Source organism: Elephantulus edwardii, unplaced genomic scaffold (genome assembly GCF_000299155.1).
Source record: "Elephantulus edwardii isolate Elephantulus edwardi_28Jun2011 unplaced genomic scaffold, EleEdw1.0 scaffold00066, whole genome shotgun sequence".
In the NCBI taxonomy this organism is placed as follows: Eukaryota; Metazoa; Chordata; class Mammalia; order Macroscelidea; family Macroscelididae; genus Elephantulus; species Elephantulus edwardii.
Window position 1 is genome coordinate 1,808,571 of NW_006399816.1, and position 17,581 is coordinate 1,826,151.

General features: G+C 42.6%; 1 protein-coding gene across 1 annotated transcript in view; it reads left to right on the forward strand.

Annotated features, from left to right (window-relative positions):
* RASGRF1 (Ras protein-specific guanine nucleotide-releasing factor 1) overlaps nt 1–17,581 on the forward strand; it is a 157,912-nt gene that overhangs the window by 32,747 nt on the left and 107,584 nt on the right. The window contains exon 2 of the mRNA XM_006888251.1: nt 3,773–3,879. Coding sequence (XP_006888313.1) covers nt 3,773–3,879 — 107 coding nt within the window. The remainder of the gene's footprint in view (nt 1–3,772; nt 3,880–17,581) is intronic.

A 17,581-nucleotide genomic window follows, 5' to 3' on the forward strand; every position in this document is an offset into this window, starting at 1 on the left:
CGATTGGCACAGGACAGAGCAGAGTTTAGGGCTGTTGTACATAGGGTCGCTATGAGTCGCAGGCGACTCGACGGCACATAACAACAACAACAACAGTAATATGCCCAAAGTATGTGAGACAAAGCTTTGTCATCTTTGCCTCTAAGGAGCACTCTGGTTGCACTTTCTCTAAGATGTATCTGTTGGCTTTTTTGTAAGTCTAAAGAGTATTCAGTACTCTTCTCCAAAGTCACAAATCAGGGTCATCAATTTTTCTCCTGTCATCCTTATTCATTGTCCAGCTCTCAGATACATAACACATGACTGAAAAGACCATGGTCTGAATCAGGCACACCTTAGTCTTCAAACTGACAACATTGCTCTTCAGTAATTTGGAGAGGTCCTTGATACAGGTTTTGCCCCATGCAATACATCTCCTGATTTCCTGACTGCTTATACCAAGGGTGTGGTTTTTGTTTTTAATTATACTAGTTTATTTATAAAATTCAAATACATTGTTTTCCAGAACAGAATATTCTAATTTCCCTCACTCCACACCCATCAAATTGTACAGCTCCATGATTAATCCGTTCCTCCCCTGCACGTCCTCATCCCTCTGCTTCCACCCTCCCCCCCACTTTGGATCCTTATACTGATTCTACAATAATGGTTTTATACAATATTTGTCCTTGTGGGACTGAGTTAGTGGTACCAAGGGTGTTGACTGTGCTCCAAGCAAGAAAAAACTGTTGACAATTTCAATGTTTTCTCCATCTACTTGGTGGAAACTGGTTCAAAATTTCTGTCTTGGGTTCTGCTAGTGGCCAGGACTGCAGACTCTTTGGTCTCTGTCCAAAGGTGCCCTGGGAATTCATCACTCACACACACACACACACACACCCTAATAGTCTGGTTGTTATGAGAGGAATATGGGCACTTATGGATCATGCCTGTCCCTAATGCTCCCACACTCGCTCCACTTCACCTCAACTCCCAGCTCATGGTCACTCAGAGCCTCAAAACTGTCTCCAAAGAAGACATCAGATGCAAGATTCAGAAAGGCCACAAGCCAGCCTAGAGCTGTGGCCACGAGGTTAGAGGTGAGGTCACAGGAGGCCAAGTAGAAGGAGGAGGCCAGCGGCAGGAGCCAGACGATGCCTCTGGCTAATTAGCACGGAGCTCTCTGCAGCCTCGGGCTCCCTGTTCTGGTTTAAAGAGTGGAGATCTGAGTGTCCTCACAAGTCAGAACTCAGTGGTTTCTGGTGGCCAGGTCCAGGCCTGGCAAATCCCCTGGATTCCATCCTCATCTAGATTTCCATCAGGAACTAAAGTTGCAGGTGGGCTTCAAGTAGCAATCTGGCAAACAGTCATTTGCTTCTCCACAAAGTACGGCTTGTTGGGAAGAAGCCTGTGCTAGCCAGGAGGGGCCACCACTCCCTGCAGCTCAGAGAAGGGCCAGGCTAGGCTCAGAGCATCCACCCCGTCCTGAGCCAGTAGCCCACATCAGGAGGAGACCATTTCTACCCTGGGTACTCAGCTTGATGCTATAAATGAGCCCATCCAGCTTTGGCCTTGAAACCTTAAGGGATCTCACTTAGCCCTAGAAAAGCCTTGTGTGCAGGGAGAGTGTCTTCTTTCTGGGTTAGAACCTGAATCTCACCCAATTACAGGCTGCTTGAGATCAGGACCGCCTGTCCTCTTGTATCCCAGTGCCAAGCGCAGGGTCTGTGTAGGGCAAGTGCCCAAGGAAGCTTTATTCTCCTGGCTCCTTGGCTTGGCAGCTGTGTAGCCTCAAGCAAGCAACTAAACTCCTACTTGGTGGTGGTTGTTATTATGAGCTGTTGGTTCAGAACCTACTTATGGCTGACCCCCTAGCAGGTTTTCCAAAGCTGTAAATCACATGGGAGGAAATTGCTTATCTTTCTCCCATAGAGCAGCGGGTGGATTCAAATCGCTTGCCTTTGGGTTGGCAGTGCAGCTTCTTACCCACTAGGCCATCAGAGCTGCCTTCCACTTGGTTAGCACAGAAATAAATGAGATCACAGTCCACAAGCATCATCATCTCAAGAGAGACAAGGGAAAGTGCTAAGGTAGCCACCTGCAGCTCTGCTTTTAACCTGCTTCCTTCTCAAAGATGGGGGGGGCACCCACTGGAGCCTTGCCGAAATCAGTTATTTGAAGCTGCAGCTGACATTTCATTCTACAGCCCCAGCTATCTGTTTCCTAGGAAACAAGGGAGAGGCTTTGACTCTGTCGCATCTCCCTTATACACACACAAACACGCATGCATACATACACACACATACACACATTCCGGCTGCCACTGAGACTGACAATTAACAGAAATACAGTAAATGCCAGCAGAAACTAAAAATAGTTCACATCTTAAACCATGTGTTGCTGCTTGCTTCATCTGGACCTAAGGTACAGGAGACAGCGCCCTCTCTAGCACAGTGCCTCACCCTGAGGCTGACTTGCCCAGATGCCTTCTGAATGGACAGATTGAAACTCTCTATACACCTTCACCCCTCTCCTCCTGGTGTCTTAAGGACCAGACCCAGGAGCCACACAGGCTGGACTCCAGCACTTTGCTTGTCTGTCCACTCACTAAATGACCCCTCTCCCAACTTCCCTTGTCCACTGTAAGCCTGATGCCCTACTCCTATCTGCAGCCTGGCTTGCAGGGGCCAAGGAAACTGTAAACGTCCACTGATGTGGCTCAATGTGACTCGGTCTGCATGTCCCACCCCAACCCGCAATGCCAGCCCCATATCCTGCCAGTGCTCCACCCAGTCTCTGGTGCCACCAGCCCTCCAGATGCTCAAGCCAGAATCCTGGGAAGTGTCTTTAACCCTCTTCTTCCAGGCCATCCTTTCACCAGGTGCCACCGCCAGGCCCCTACCCTGTCTCACCCCTGCACACTTGCCACTGGGTTCCTTCAGCACTGTGTATGTCACCCACTCTGCACCCCTAAACATGCCATGTGCTCATGACCTCTGTGCTATGCCCCCTAACCTTGCATGCAATGGAAATAAAACCCAGGCCTAAAGCTCCCTTCTCTGGAAGCCCTCCGTGGCCTCCCTGGGATAAATCTGTGGCATCTCTATGCTCCCAGCCCCCACCCCCACCAGATTTTTTTTACCTCCATTACAGGAGTGATTGCACTGCATTCATTACAGCAAACATTTACATAGTGCTTATTAGATGCCACACATCGTTCTAAGAGCCTTGTGTATTTAGTGCCTATAACAATATTACATGTGTGTCTGGTGTCTGGCTCTTTCACTTCCCTGGAAGCTGAGAGAAGACAGAGGCCCCAGCTGACCCAGCAGAGGTGGGAGGTGGCTGTGGTCGGCTCTCATGGAATCATGACAGGATTCACTGCCCTCCCGCCAGGATCTACAAGAGTGCTTAACAGATTGTCAGTGAAGTGGGTTCAATGCATGGTGGATTGAATTGATACTCAATTCCCAAGGGGCTTGTCCTCTTAGTGTGTCTTCCTGACTTTCCTCCAATTTAGCTGATGGTATAAAACTGGCTTTTTTGCAATTTGCAAGCAAAAAGACTTTGTGGGTTGTACTTCCTTCTTACAATATCCTAAACATAGGTTCCGTTACATCGTACAAAGCCTGCCTTAATCGAGAGTTGGGAAGTGCTAAATAGACAGGCCTCCTGATGATGACAAACAGTGAATCTGTGCCTAGCTGAAGCAGCAGCAAGCACTTTGCAAAGCAGCTAGATTGAAAGCAGGTGGCAGCTCTAGCTAATCAGAGATATCTTCTTCTTGGTGCAGCATTATTTCACGGTTAACTTCACCCATGAGAACCAGAAAGCCTTGGAGCTGAGGACAGAGGATGCAAAGGACTGTGACGAGTGGGTGGCGGCCATCGCTCACGCCAGGTATGTCTAACCCCACACACACAGGGTGGGCTCCCACCATCCAGGCAGAAGAGACCACATACTCAGTGCACAGACGCTGAGTGGACAGGCTAGTCCTGTCTTCTCTTCTTCTCTCTGGACCTCAGTGTTCTCATCTGCGGACTGCTATTTTCAGCACTTCAACATTCAATCATTCTAGACCAACCTACACTCCCCACACCCCAAAACTGTATGCCCCTTCCTGGAGGAGCCCTGCTGGGCTAGATGGGATGTGCAGGGAACAAGAGGAGTATGATTACATTATGTTTTTAAAAAAAATCTTGAGTGAAACTTTTTGGGGTCCTGGGAAATTAGACTTGTGAATTGAGGTACAGACACAGAGCCAACTACCCCCTGGTGGTTGTTGTGTGTCACCAAGTCAGAACCGACCCATAGCTGGCCCTCCAGTAGGTTTTCAGAGGCAGTAAGAAGCAAAGGAGGAGATTGCCCATCTTTCTCCTGCAGAGCTGCGGGTGGATTTAATCTCTGTGCCTCTCATTGGCAGCCCAACTCCTCACCACTGAGCCATCAGAGCCCCTTCATCCCCTAGTAGAGTAGAGGGGGCACAGAAACAGGCCAGCGTCCCCTTCTGACCTGTGAAAGCTCTCACTCAGTGAGTAATGGTGTTTCTGCACCTCCCTCTGCACTGAAGTGTGAGCTCCTGCAGGAGGGACGAGGTGCGACGCTTTGTATCCCCAGGGCCCGAGAAAAGCATGGAGAAGGTGCTTAACAAATGTAGTTAGAAGAATACAAGGCTGAATGTTGAATTTATAGGTGGATGATGAAGGAATGGGTGGCGAGAGAATGGATGGTGTTAAAGTTATATGTGGATGATGCATCCGTTATGGTGGGGATGGATGAATGGATCAATGGATCAATTGATCAATTAAGAGTTCTAGACTCTACCATTATATTTAGAGATGGCTAGTGGGTGTTAGCCCTGAAGCCGGGCTATTTCCATCCCTGTTCCCAATAAGTGTCTCATCTAACCATGAAGACAAAGTTTTCAAACATAAATAAATACAGTCGGGCCCAATGCTAAATAAAGAGACAGAAGTGGATGTCACATAGGTGGTATTGAGGAGACGGAGATGAATGTGGCCCAACTATCACCTAGAAGTATCACAGTCTAGACAAGGAGACATTAGAAATATGCACAAATTGCCTTGGTGCAAAAATGCTCTGTTAAGTGCAAAGCACCATGGAGGAGAGAAACATTACTTCTATCTTCAGGGAAACAGAAATGAGCTGGCATTTGACCTAATGATGGGGGTCAGAGCAGACTTAACGGGTTTAGATAACCAGATCAGATCTTTTCTCTCCAACCCCTGCAAAAAAGTGTTGAGTACAGGCACTAGCACAGAAAAGAGAATTTCAAGCATAACGGAGCAGTTTGGGTGTCTAGAGTTACATACATTGGCCAGTGGGCTGGGATGGTACCATAACCAGTTTAACTCCAGTACTGAGATTTTAAACTTTTCCTCTGTAAGGACACCATCAAGCATTTCACACTAAGGGCTGTGAGATCAGTGCTACAAATTAGAGGCCAATTGCTGGTGGTGTGGAGGACAGAAGCCAGCAGAGAAGAATTACGATTTGGAAGAGCACTTAGATCTCTGTTCTTTCTTTCCACCAGTAAATTAGAACCAATGGCAGGATTGTTTGGGGGATCAAATGAGATTAGGTACATGAAGGGGGTTTGGAAGTTGGGAAATGGTATAGAATTATAGTATATTATGCATTTTATTTTATTTTATTTTTCATGATGAGAAGTTTTATTAATTTTCTGTTAAGTTACCCTGTAAGTTATTTTTCTTTTTATTTCTTTTTTTTTATTTTTTTTATTTTATATTGATTTGCCGACCTTAAGGGATATCATAGCTAATGTTAGATGGATCTTAGCTGAAAGCAGGGAATACCAGAGGAATGTCTATCTGTGTTTCATTGACTATGCAAAGGCGTTTGACTGTGTAGATCATAACAAACTGTGGCTGACTCTGAGAAGAATGGGAATCCCAGAACACTTGATCGTGCTAATGCGAAACCTATACTTGGACTAAGAGGCAGTCGTCAGAACAGAGCAAGGAAACACTGCATGGTTCAAAACTGGGAAGGGCGTACGCCAGGGATGTGTCCTGTCTCCATACCTTTTCAACTTGCATGCAGAACAGATTATCTGGGAGGCTGGGCTCTATGAAAAATGTGGTGTCAGGATTGGTGGAAGATTCATCAACAATCTGTGTTATGCAGATGACACCACTATGCTTGCTGAAACTGAAGAGGACCTGAAGCACCTGCTGTAGAGGGTCAAGGACTGCAGCCTCCAATATGGATTGAGACTCAATGTCAAGAAGACAAAGATTCTCACCACTGGACCAATTGGCAGTATCAGGATGGATGGTGAAAAAATTGAGATTGTTCACAGCTTTAGTTTGCTGGCTCCACAGTCAACACTCTCTGCACCAGTAGCCAGGAAATTAAAAGACATATTGCCGTGGGAAAGTCTTCTGTTAGGGACCTCTCCAAAGTATTGAAGAGCAGTGGTGTCTCTCTGGAGACTAAGGTGTGTCTGATACAGGCCGTGGTCTTTGCTATCACTTGTTATCCATCAGAGAGTTGGACAATGATGAGGGAGGATAGAAGGAGAATTGATGCCTTTGAGCTGTGGTACTGGAGAAGAGTATTGAGGGTAACATGGACTGCTAGGAAAACAAACAAATTCATCCCGCAAAGGGTTAAACTGGGAGGCTCCCTGGAGGCAAGGATTCTGAGGCTTTGTCTAACATACTTTGGACATGTTGTAAGGAGGGACCGGTCCTTGGAGAGGGACATCATGCTTGGGAGGGTGAAGGGACAGCGCAGGAGGGGAAGGCCCTCTATGAGGTGGATTGATTCAGTGACTGGGATAATTGGGATGGGTGTGTCAGAGACAGTGCGATTGGCACAGGACAGAGCAGAGTTTAGGGCTGTTGTACATAGGGTCACTATGAGTCACAAGCGACTCGATGGCACTTAACAACAACAACAACAACATATTGATTTGCTTACAAAGTCCATATACATTGTGTTTCACACTATTCTTCATTCATATTGTGCTTCATACAATCATTCCCATGCATTATGTTTGATAAAATCAATCACCATTGGACCTTGCCAATCATTATCCAATCTTTTCAAGTCCCTGCTAGATCTTTCCCATTTACTTCAACCCTACCTGCACCTGCCAAACTGTACAACCCTGTGGTCTCAACCCTACCCATCCTCCTACATAACCTGGGAGAGGCTGGAGAGAAAGCATTATATTAGGTGAACTAACTCAGTCTCATAAGGACAAATACTGCATAAGACTATTATTGTAAAAAAAGAAGGATAACTAGTAAAACATGTATGGTAAGCATTTTGACAATTTTGCCAACTACACTGATTTAGAGAAATCAATTATACCCAAAGTTTTAGATACCATTACATATACTAGATTGCATTACATATACTAGAATGGCTAGAGTTGTTAAGATCAACAATAGAAAATGCTACAAAAGGAGTGAAAGAATTGGTGTTGGTGTTGGTGCTGTTGCTGAAGCTGTTGTTATGTGCCATCGAGTTGGAACCAACTCATAGCTGAACAAAATCAAACACTCAGCAGGTTTTCAAGAGGCTGTAAATCACATGACAGGAGATTGTCCATGTTTCTCCCATGGAGCAGCTGGTGGATTTGAACAGCCTGCCTTTGGATTGGCAACACAACTTCTTACCCACTAAGCCACCAGAGCTCCCTATGGAGCCACTCGAACTCTCAAATCTTGCTGGTGGGAATATAAAATTCATCCACTTTGGAATGTTGTTATAGTTTATTAAAGAGTTAAGCATGTATCTTCTATGGACAAGAAATTCCACTTCTTTGTCTTTATGCAAGAGAAATGGGAAAGTGTCCACAAAGAGCCTTGTACAAAAATGTTCTTGCTAGTTTTACATACAATAGCCAAAATCTAGAAATAGCAGAGGTGCCTATCCACAAATAAATGGTTAAACATGCACACGATGGAATACCACTCAGCAATAGAAAAGTCAGTCAGTACAGTGGAGGAAGTAATGATTCAGTGGTTGAATTCTTGCCTTGCACAAAGACCTAAGTTCACTTCCTTGCCAGTGCATCTCACGCAGAACCACAGCTCATCTGTAACTGAAGGCACAGAGAGCTCTGGTAGCCTAGTGGGTAGGGAATTGTGCTGCCAACCCAAAGGCAGGCAGTTTGGATCCACCAGCTGCTCTGAAGGAGAAAGGTGGAAAGTCTCCCCCTATGTGACTTACAACCTCTGAAAAGTCGCTGGAGGGTCAACACTGAGTCATTTCCTCCTCTTCAGCAATGAGTGAGTGAATAATGACACTGCACAGGCCTCAGCAGATGTTCCAGACTAATCAAATTAGAAAGAAAAGCCTGGCAGTGCTTTGAAAAAATCAGCAATGAAAACCCTGAGCATCAATGTGATTGTCTTGTACACGGGATCGTGACGCGACAAGGACAGCTTGACCGCAGAAGCTCACAACAGCAGCATGGGTGCAGCAGCATGACGAGCCTCAGAAACAAGGCACTGCATAGGCTAGACACAAAACCATACTTGCTGTGTAATTTAAGTTACATCAAATTCCAAAACAGACAAAACAACGTGTGGTGGTAGAAATCACAACAGTGGATGTTTGGAGGATGGGAATTGACTAGGAACTTTCTAGGGTGATGGGAACTTGTTATAGCTCCATTAAGCTGTGTTCATTTGTCAAAACTGATCAAACTGTGCACTTAACATGTACTTTCCCCTCCCACGGCTGTCGAGTCAGTGCTTTCTCACAGGGGCCCTTCATTGGGTTCCAAGGCTGTAATTCTTTATAGGAGGAAGCTTCCCATCTTTCTCTCACAGAACGACTGGTGATTTCGAACTGCTAATCTTTTGGTTAGCAGCCCAATAATGCTACCACTAAGCCAACAGAGCTCCTTTGCATACATACATATTAAATCTCTGTGTTTAAAAGTGAACGGTAGGGATATCATTATATACTCAGAGAGAGAGAGAGAAACAATAGAGTTTAAACTACACAAGCCCAGTTATACTCAGATTCTTTAATTCCTGTTGCTGCTATAGTGGGCCCAACTGTTTCAAGTATCCACTTTTAAAACTGCATGATGCTAATCATCTCCACAAGAGCAGTCCATCTCTCCAGTACACATGCAGTGCAAAACCTTTGGAACTTGTGTTGTTCAAGGGTCAACTATAAATTATACTTGGATTTTCAAATTCACAGGAAGTTGACATGCCTGTATTGTCCAAGGTGCAACTGTATATAAATAATTTCACTTCTACTGCTGGGTAACAAATTACTACAAATTTAGTAGGCTAGAAAGGCACCCTTTTATTGTCTCATTCTTCTGGAGATCAGAATCTAACACATCAAGGTTGGATTCTCTGTCAAGGGTATCAAAAGACTGAAACCATGGTGTAGACCAAGCTCAATGCTTAACTGGAGGCTAAGAAATTCTCCTCTTAAAAGTGTATTTCTTGTTGGCCAAATTCAGTTCCTTGAGGTTGTAGAACTGATGGTCTGTTTCCTCACTAGTTGTTAGCAAAGGTGTCCCTCAGTTCTCAAAGGTCACCCATGATCCTTGCTATGTGATCACTTCCATCTTCAAGTTGGCAACAAGATATAAAGTCCTTCTCCTTTTTCAAATTTCACCCATTTGTGTCTTGTTTGAGAAAAGACTTTTCTAAAAGGCTCATGTGAATAGATCAGACCTTCCAGCTAATCTCCCTATTTTAAGACCAGCTGTACTATGGTATAACCTAATAGAAAGGCAAAATCTATTCTGTTCATTGTCCTGGCAATTGTGCAGGGCATGTACCTAGGGATGAAGGCAAGATATTTTGTTATTGTACTTGTTAGTTTTTGTTTTGGTTTGATTTTTTTACATACACATTCATGTATTACTTTATAATATTAATTATCACTGAGAAGAAAGGGAATCCCAGAGCATTTGATTGTGCTCATGTGGAACCTACACCTGAGTCAGGAGGCTGTTGTAAAAATGAAGCAGGGGAGCACTGCAAGGTTTGGAATTGGGAAGGGAGTGTGTCAGGGTTGTATTCTCTCTCCATGCCTGTTCAATCTATACCCCGAGCAAATTTTCTGAGAAGCTGGACTCAAACAAGAGGAATGTGGCATCAGGATTGGAAGAGACTTGTAAAAAATGTGCATTATGCAGACGACACAACTTTGCTTGCTGAAAGTGGGGAAGACTTGAAGCACTTGTTGCAGAAGATCAAGGAATGTAGCCTTCAGTATGGATTGCATCTCAATGTCAAGAAAACAAAGATTCTTACCACTGGACCAATAAGCAGTGTCATGATGAATGGAGAGGAGATTGAAACAGTCAACAGCTTCATCTTGCTTGGATCCACAATTAACATCCTTGGTACAAGCAGTCAGGAAACAAGGAGATGCATTATATGTGGAAAATCTGCATTTAGCGACCTTCCCAAATTATTGTGGAGTAGTGATGTCAGTTTTAGGACTAAAGTGCGTCTGATTCAGGCCATAGTCTTTCTGATTACTAGTTATGCACCCACGACCTGAACAATAAATAAGGAGGACAGAAAAAAAAATTGACGCCTTTGAGCTCATGTTGGAGAAGAGCACCGAACATCCCATGGACGGCCAAGAGAACGAACAGATATGTCTTGGTGAAGCCAGAGTGCTCTTTGGAGACAAGAATGATGAGGCCTCACATACTTTGGACATATTGCTTGGAAAGGGACATAATGTTGGGAAGGGTCGAGGGTTGGCTAAGGAGAGGAAGACCTTCAATCAGGTGGACTGACACAGTGACTGCTGCAATGGGCTCTTGTGTGTCAGGAAGTGTGAGGATGGTGCAGGACAGAATAGGCTTCAAATCTTTTATTCATAGAGTCGCTATGAGTTGTGCTTGACTCAATAGCATCTAACACAACAACAACAAGGTAATTAGTTACACATTTTTATTGACTCCATCTTGTATATTGCCTTTCCCTTTACCCAACTTATCTATTTATTAATATTGGTTCCACTTTTACTATCTATCCCTAGTAATTATCCAAGAATGATGTTTAGTTTTTTTGTAATAATGGTATTATCTGATTTTTTGTGACTGATCTATGTCACACAACATTATTATCTCTAGATTATTCATTTTGTCTAGTGCTTCACAAATTCTTTATCCTTCTTTAATGTTGCATAATACTCCATTGTGAGAATGAATGCATCATAGTTTGGTGGGTTTTTTTAAAATTTGTCCATTAGATAGATAGTTGGGTTAATTCTATCTCTTTGTTTTAATTTTTTATTATTATAAATAATGTTTCCATTAACATGGCTGTGCGTGTATCAATGAGATTTCAAAGGGCAAGTAAAGACTACAAAGAAAAATATTATAACTAAATGATAACTAAATGTGGAATGAGCTGGAGTCAGAAAATTAAAAGGAAAGAAATTGCTTGACATTCCTTAATCTGAGATAAATGAAGAAAAGAACGTCAAGCCTTGAGTTGTGATATTGAAGGATACTATGGACAAAGTCTTGAATAACCCAGAAAGCATCAAAAGAAGATGACAGAAATACACAGTCACTGTACCAAAAAGAATGGACTAACACAGAACCATTTCAGGAAGTAGCATATGCTCGAGAACCAGTAGAAATAAATGAAGAAGGACAAGCTGGCCTGAAGGCAAAAAATAAGGCCCCAGGAATTGATGGAATACTAATTGATATATTCCAACAGATGCAGCCCTGGACATGCTTACCAGTCTATGCCAGGAAATTTGGAAGACATATACCTGACCAAGTGACCGGAAAAGATTCACATGTGTTCCTATTCTCAAAAAGGAGATCCAACAGAATGTGGAAATTATCAAATAATATCATATGCAAGCAAAATCTTGCTGAAGATCACCTAAGATGACTGAAGCTTTACAGTGACAGAGAACTACCAGAAGTTCAAGCTGAATTTGGAAGAGCCTATAGCCCTAGGGATGTCATTGCTAATGTCAGATGAATTTTGACTGAAAGCACAGAATACCAGAAGGATCTGTCTATGACTATCTTTGTTTTATTGACTATGCAAAGGCATTGACTGTGATCACAACAAATTATGGCTAAAATTGAGGAGAACTGGAATCTCAGAACACTTGATTGTGCTCATGTGAAACCTATACCTAAATCGAGAGAGTATTGTTCTAACAGAGATAGGGAACATTGTGTGTTTTAAAATCAACAAAGGTAAAAAAAAATCAACAAAGGTGTGCATCAGGGCTGCATGCTTTCTCTGTATCTATTCAATCTGTATGCTGAACAAATTGAGAAGTTAGACTTTATGAAGAAGAGTGTAGCATCAGGATGAGAAGAGGGCTCATCAACAACCTGCATATACAAATAACACAACCTTGCCTGCTGAAAGTGAAGATCAAGAAATGCAGCTTTCAGTATGGATTGCGTCTCAATATTAAGAAAACAAAGACTCCTACCGCTGGACCAATAAGCAGTGTCATGATGAATGGATAGGAGATTGAAATTGTCAACAGCTTCATCTTGCTTGGATCCACAAGTAACACCCTTGGTACGAGCACTCAGGAAATAAGTGAAGTCCTTGCTACAGAATATTAAGGACTACAGTTTTCAAGACAGATTACATCTCAACATCAAGAAAACAAAAATCTTCACCATTGGGCCAATAGGCAGCATCAGAATAAATGGAGAAAAGATGTCAATGACTTCAACTTACTTGGACCTACAGTCAACACCCTTGCTACCAGCAGTCAAGAAATCAAAAGACAAGTTGTCTTGAGAAAATCTATTGTCAAAGACCTCTCCAGGGTATTACATAGCAATGATATCAACGTAAAGATTAAAATGCACCTGATCGAAATCAAGATCTTCTAAGTTGCTTACTATGCATTTGAAAGTTGGAAAATAACTAATGATGACAGAAGAATGGATACCTGTGAATTGTGATGTTAGAGAAGAGTACTGACTATACAATAGATTGCCAAGAGGACAAACAGGTCTGTCCTAGAAAAATTGCAACCAGGATGCTCCTTGGAGACAAGGATGGTGAAGCTTCATCTCACATAATTTAGGATTATTGTTAGGGAGAGCCCATCCTTGTTGTTATTGTTAAGAGCCATCGAGTCGTAAATGACTCATAGTGACCCCATGAATGAAAAGCCTGAACACTGTTCATAGGGTTTCCGGAGGCAAGCAATTTGGGAAGTGGTTGCCACTCCTGCTTCCAAGCTTGTTTTAATCGGGAAGCTCCACCAAACACTGTCCACCATGGGTAACCATTATCACATTTGGCACATCAGTGTCACAGTGTTTAGCATCACAGCAACCACAAGTTACCTCTGTACAGCAATGCACAGACCAGTGCTATACCACCTAGAAGAAAAATAATTTGAACCAGGACTGAGTGTCACAGATTAAGATCACCCACCTTGGGAGTGGTAGCATAACTTTCTGTCCATTAGGCAAACATAGTTCTATGTTGTCGTTGTTATTGTTGTTAGGTGCTGTTAAGTCATAGACGACTCATAGCCCCCCTGTGAATGAAAGGCCAGTCCTTAGAGAAGGATATAATGTTTGAAAAGGTAGAGGGTCAGTGTAAGAGAGGAAGAACCCCAATAAGATGGATTGACACAATATCTGTAACAATGGGCTAAAGTGTGTCAGAGATAGTGAGGATGCCACAGGATAGGGCAGAGTTCAGATCCATTTTTCATAGTGTTCTTATGGGTCCTAGTTGAGTCAAGGGCACATAACAACAACAATAGCTGCTAGGGAGCTCTGGTAGCTTAGTGATAAGGTTTTGCACTGTCACCAGCTTCCCTGAGGGAGAAAGACAGGAAATCCCTTCCAGTGTAATGTGCAGCCTCTGAAAACCCACTGGAGAGTCAAGTCTGCTTCAGAGACACGTTACAATAGCTAATGATCTGAGCATTTCTTCATGTGTTTGTTGGCCATCTGAATGTCTTCTTTAGTGAAGCCTCTTTGCATGCCCTGTGTCCATTATATAATTGGGTTGTTGTCTTTGCCTTGTGAGGTATTAGCTTTCTGTAAATTTTCAAAAGTAGTCCCTTGTCACATGTGTCTTTGCCAAATATTTTTCCAAGTTTTTAAGTTCTCTTTTGGAGCAGCCTTTTGATGCACATTAGACTTTCATTTTCAAGAGGCCCCAGTCATATCCTTTATCCTCTGCTAATTGTGCTTTTTTATTTATATTTGATAGACTATTCATGTTATGGTTCCTAAATTTGCCTGAATTTTTTCTTTGATGATCTCTGTCACTTTTCTGAATTGATCAATTAGATCTAGTCATTTCCTGCTGAGTCTTTGGGATTTTCTAGGTATAAGATCACATATCTGCAAATAGAGATGCTTTTACTTCTTTTCCAATTTAAGATGACTTTTCTCTCTTTTCCTTGCCTTATTGCTCAGGCTAGAACTTCCAATACAGTATTGAATAAGAGTGGTGATAAAGGGCATCATTTGTCTGGTTCCATTTCACAGGGGGAATACCTTCAATCTCTCTCCATTGAAAGTAATGTTGGCCATTGGATTAGTATAAATTAACATTTCATTATGTTGAGGAATGTTCTTCTTATTTCCATTTTGTTGAGCATTTTCTAATGGTACCTCTAATGTGCTACTTTTAGTCCTGCGTGTTTATTATACTATGTGTATTTCTATGTCTGGATCAGTTTCTGAATGATGTAGTCATTTATGTTAATTTCAGGTCTGTGAGGGGGGGGGTTGGCTGTTCTCAGTCTGTTGAATTCCCTTCAGTATTTCTTGTAAGGTCTATCTCATTTTCACAAATGTCCTTAATTTCTATATAAATGAATGTAATTTCACTATTATATTTGAGAGACAGTTTTGCTAGGTAGAAAATTCTTGTTTGGAGTTTTGGGGTTGTTTTTTTTCCTTTCTATTTGATATATCTCATATCTTTCTTTCCGACATAATTAGAGCTGAGAAGTCAGGGTTTATTTTATTTTTGTCTGCAATTTCCTTGAACTTTTTCTTAATCTGATGAAAACAGTTAACCATCATTCTTTAGAATTCCTTATGAGAAAGTTTCAATGTCACTTCTTCCTCTGAAAGATATCCTGATTCTGTGTTTTGATCCTTTTATTGTTCTGTTTTTATCATGGTTATTTTATTGGCTTAAAGTTATCTGTTACCTCTTGGACATTGTAGTGTTTGTATTATTTTGTATTTGAATTATTTTGGTTTGCGTGAATAGCTGTTTGAATCATACAAGTGTGTTATGTCACTTACTAATTTGGTAATTCTTAGTGATCCACCTCCTATCCTCTGGTGGATGTGGAGGAAGACGGAGGTATGTGTATAGTTCTCTGTTCACTGTTTGTGCTAAGCTGTTGAGGGCAGACAGAGCCAATGTTGGTTCCAGTCTTTCATAAACCAGTTAGAGGAGAAGCTGATCTTTCTCCAACCCTATAGGCAAAGTTACAGGACATGTGTGTGTGTGTGTAGCTAGGTACTGTTGATAACTGTTGTCAAATGGGACTAAGAAAAAGAGAAATAAAGCAACAAAACATACACACCCCAAAAAGAGAAAGAAGTAAGATTAAATGTTGTTAATTGTTGATTGCCGTCAAGTCGAGCACGACTCATAGTGATCCTAAGAACAAAAAGCCTGAAGCCTTTCTATAACTATCATCATTTATCAAAGTTCATAGTTTCCACAGACATGTGGTTTAGGAATTGGATGCTGCTCTGATGGCCTAGTGGCAAGAAGCTGCACCCCAATTCCAAAGGCACAAGGTTTGAGACCACCAGCTGCTCTGTGGGAGACGTATGGGCAATCTCCTCCCATGTGATTAACTGCCTCTGAAAAAGAGCTGAAGGGTCACTATGGGTCAGCTCTGGCTTTATATTACACAACAACAAGGTTAAAGAGTAAAATAAAATAGAGAAACCAAAACTGAGATGGGTACAAAAGGAAAAAGAATCAGAATAGAAAGGGGCAGAGGAGGAGAGGGCAAGCTTAAAGAGAGAGAAAGAGAGAAGACCAGCAAGTGATAGGGAACACACAAGAGAGAAGAGAGGGGAACACCACACAAAACAACAAACAAAAGTCAAAAAGGGACAGGAAATAAGAAATGAGCGAGAAGAGGGAGGGACCATGGTGGAGGGTGGACTGGATGTCTTATTTGTGCTCTTGCCACTGTTGTGGTGGGTGGAGATGAGGTATCTGGCCTGGGTCAACATGTCTGCAGGCCCAGCAGAAGTTTGGTATTGGAGTGCCCAGTCAGATCAGAGTTTCTGTTCATCTTAGAATTGACCGAGGCCCCACTGGGTGAGCTGAACCATGGATAACACCTCTTCTAGTCTAGGAGGTGTCAAGGGACAGGGAACCTAGCTTGGGATGGAGTTTCTGTTAACCTCAGTGGAGCCTAGGATAATCCACCTGGCTAGGGATGGTGTCTTTGCCAGTCTAGGGTATAGGTGAAGCCCGGGTACCCAGTCAGAGATGGTTAGCATGAAGAGATAGTGACTGCCAACCTGAGACACCCAAGATGACATGCTTCACAGAGGGTGCACTGTTCTAAATGTGGCTGTAGCATGTACCAGGTAAAGATAAAGGTGTCCAGTCCGAGGCAAAGGACCAAGCCAGAGGTGGTGGGCACAGAAAGCCTTAAGAGCCACCTTAGAATTCTACCTGCCACAAAGAAAGAACAATAATTTTTAGGCAGTTCACCAAATTGAAGACTGACTCTTTTTCTTCAATAAAACAATAATCACTGGGTTTACATAAATCCCACCAATCTCATCTGTAAGCCTAACAGAGGAGGTGTCTCACATCCTAGGATACTTCTATCTCCATAGACATTAACTCCATGCTCACTGCTGTTACCTAGTTAGTGAAAAGCAGTATAGTCCTCTACAATCTAAAACTCTTTCTCAGTGTGTTGTTCACTGCCTGGATTCCCAGTGAGTAGGTCCTTTCAACCCCATTTAATCAACATGAAGTGTGAAACTGAATGCCACAAAGAGCATGGATACCTTAGTGGAGATTCTGAATCCCTCTGATCCTGGCTCCTAGCTCAGGGCTCTGTGACTCCCAGATAATGCACATTCAACCCAAACTAGAAGCCTACTCCCCTCAAAAGTAGAGCAGTAATATCAATTTATACCATCCCACCTTTGAATTATTGATGAAGTTCAGACTATAGACATCAGGATGGATTATGCTTCAATATAAAGAAGTAAAAACTATCACAAAGGAGTCAATACACAACATCACAATAAATAGAGAAAAGATTAAAAGTTGCCAAAGATTTTGTTTTACTGAAAGTCAGTTATCACTCATAGAAGTTGTTGTTGCTGTTCTTTACTGTCGAGTCAGAAACAACTCAGAGCTGACTCTCCTGTGGATTTTCAGAAGTAGTGAATAACATGAAAGGAGATTGTCCATTTTCCCCCTGCAGAGCATCTGGTAGATTTGAACTGCATGCTTTTAGGTTGGCAGTGTAAATTCTTACCACTAAGCCACCAGAGCTAAACACTTGTGAAAGTTAGGCAACAAGAAAAGGAAGACCAAAGAATTGAGGCCTTTGAATTGTGGTGTTAGTGAATAATATT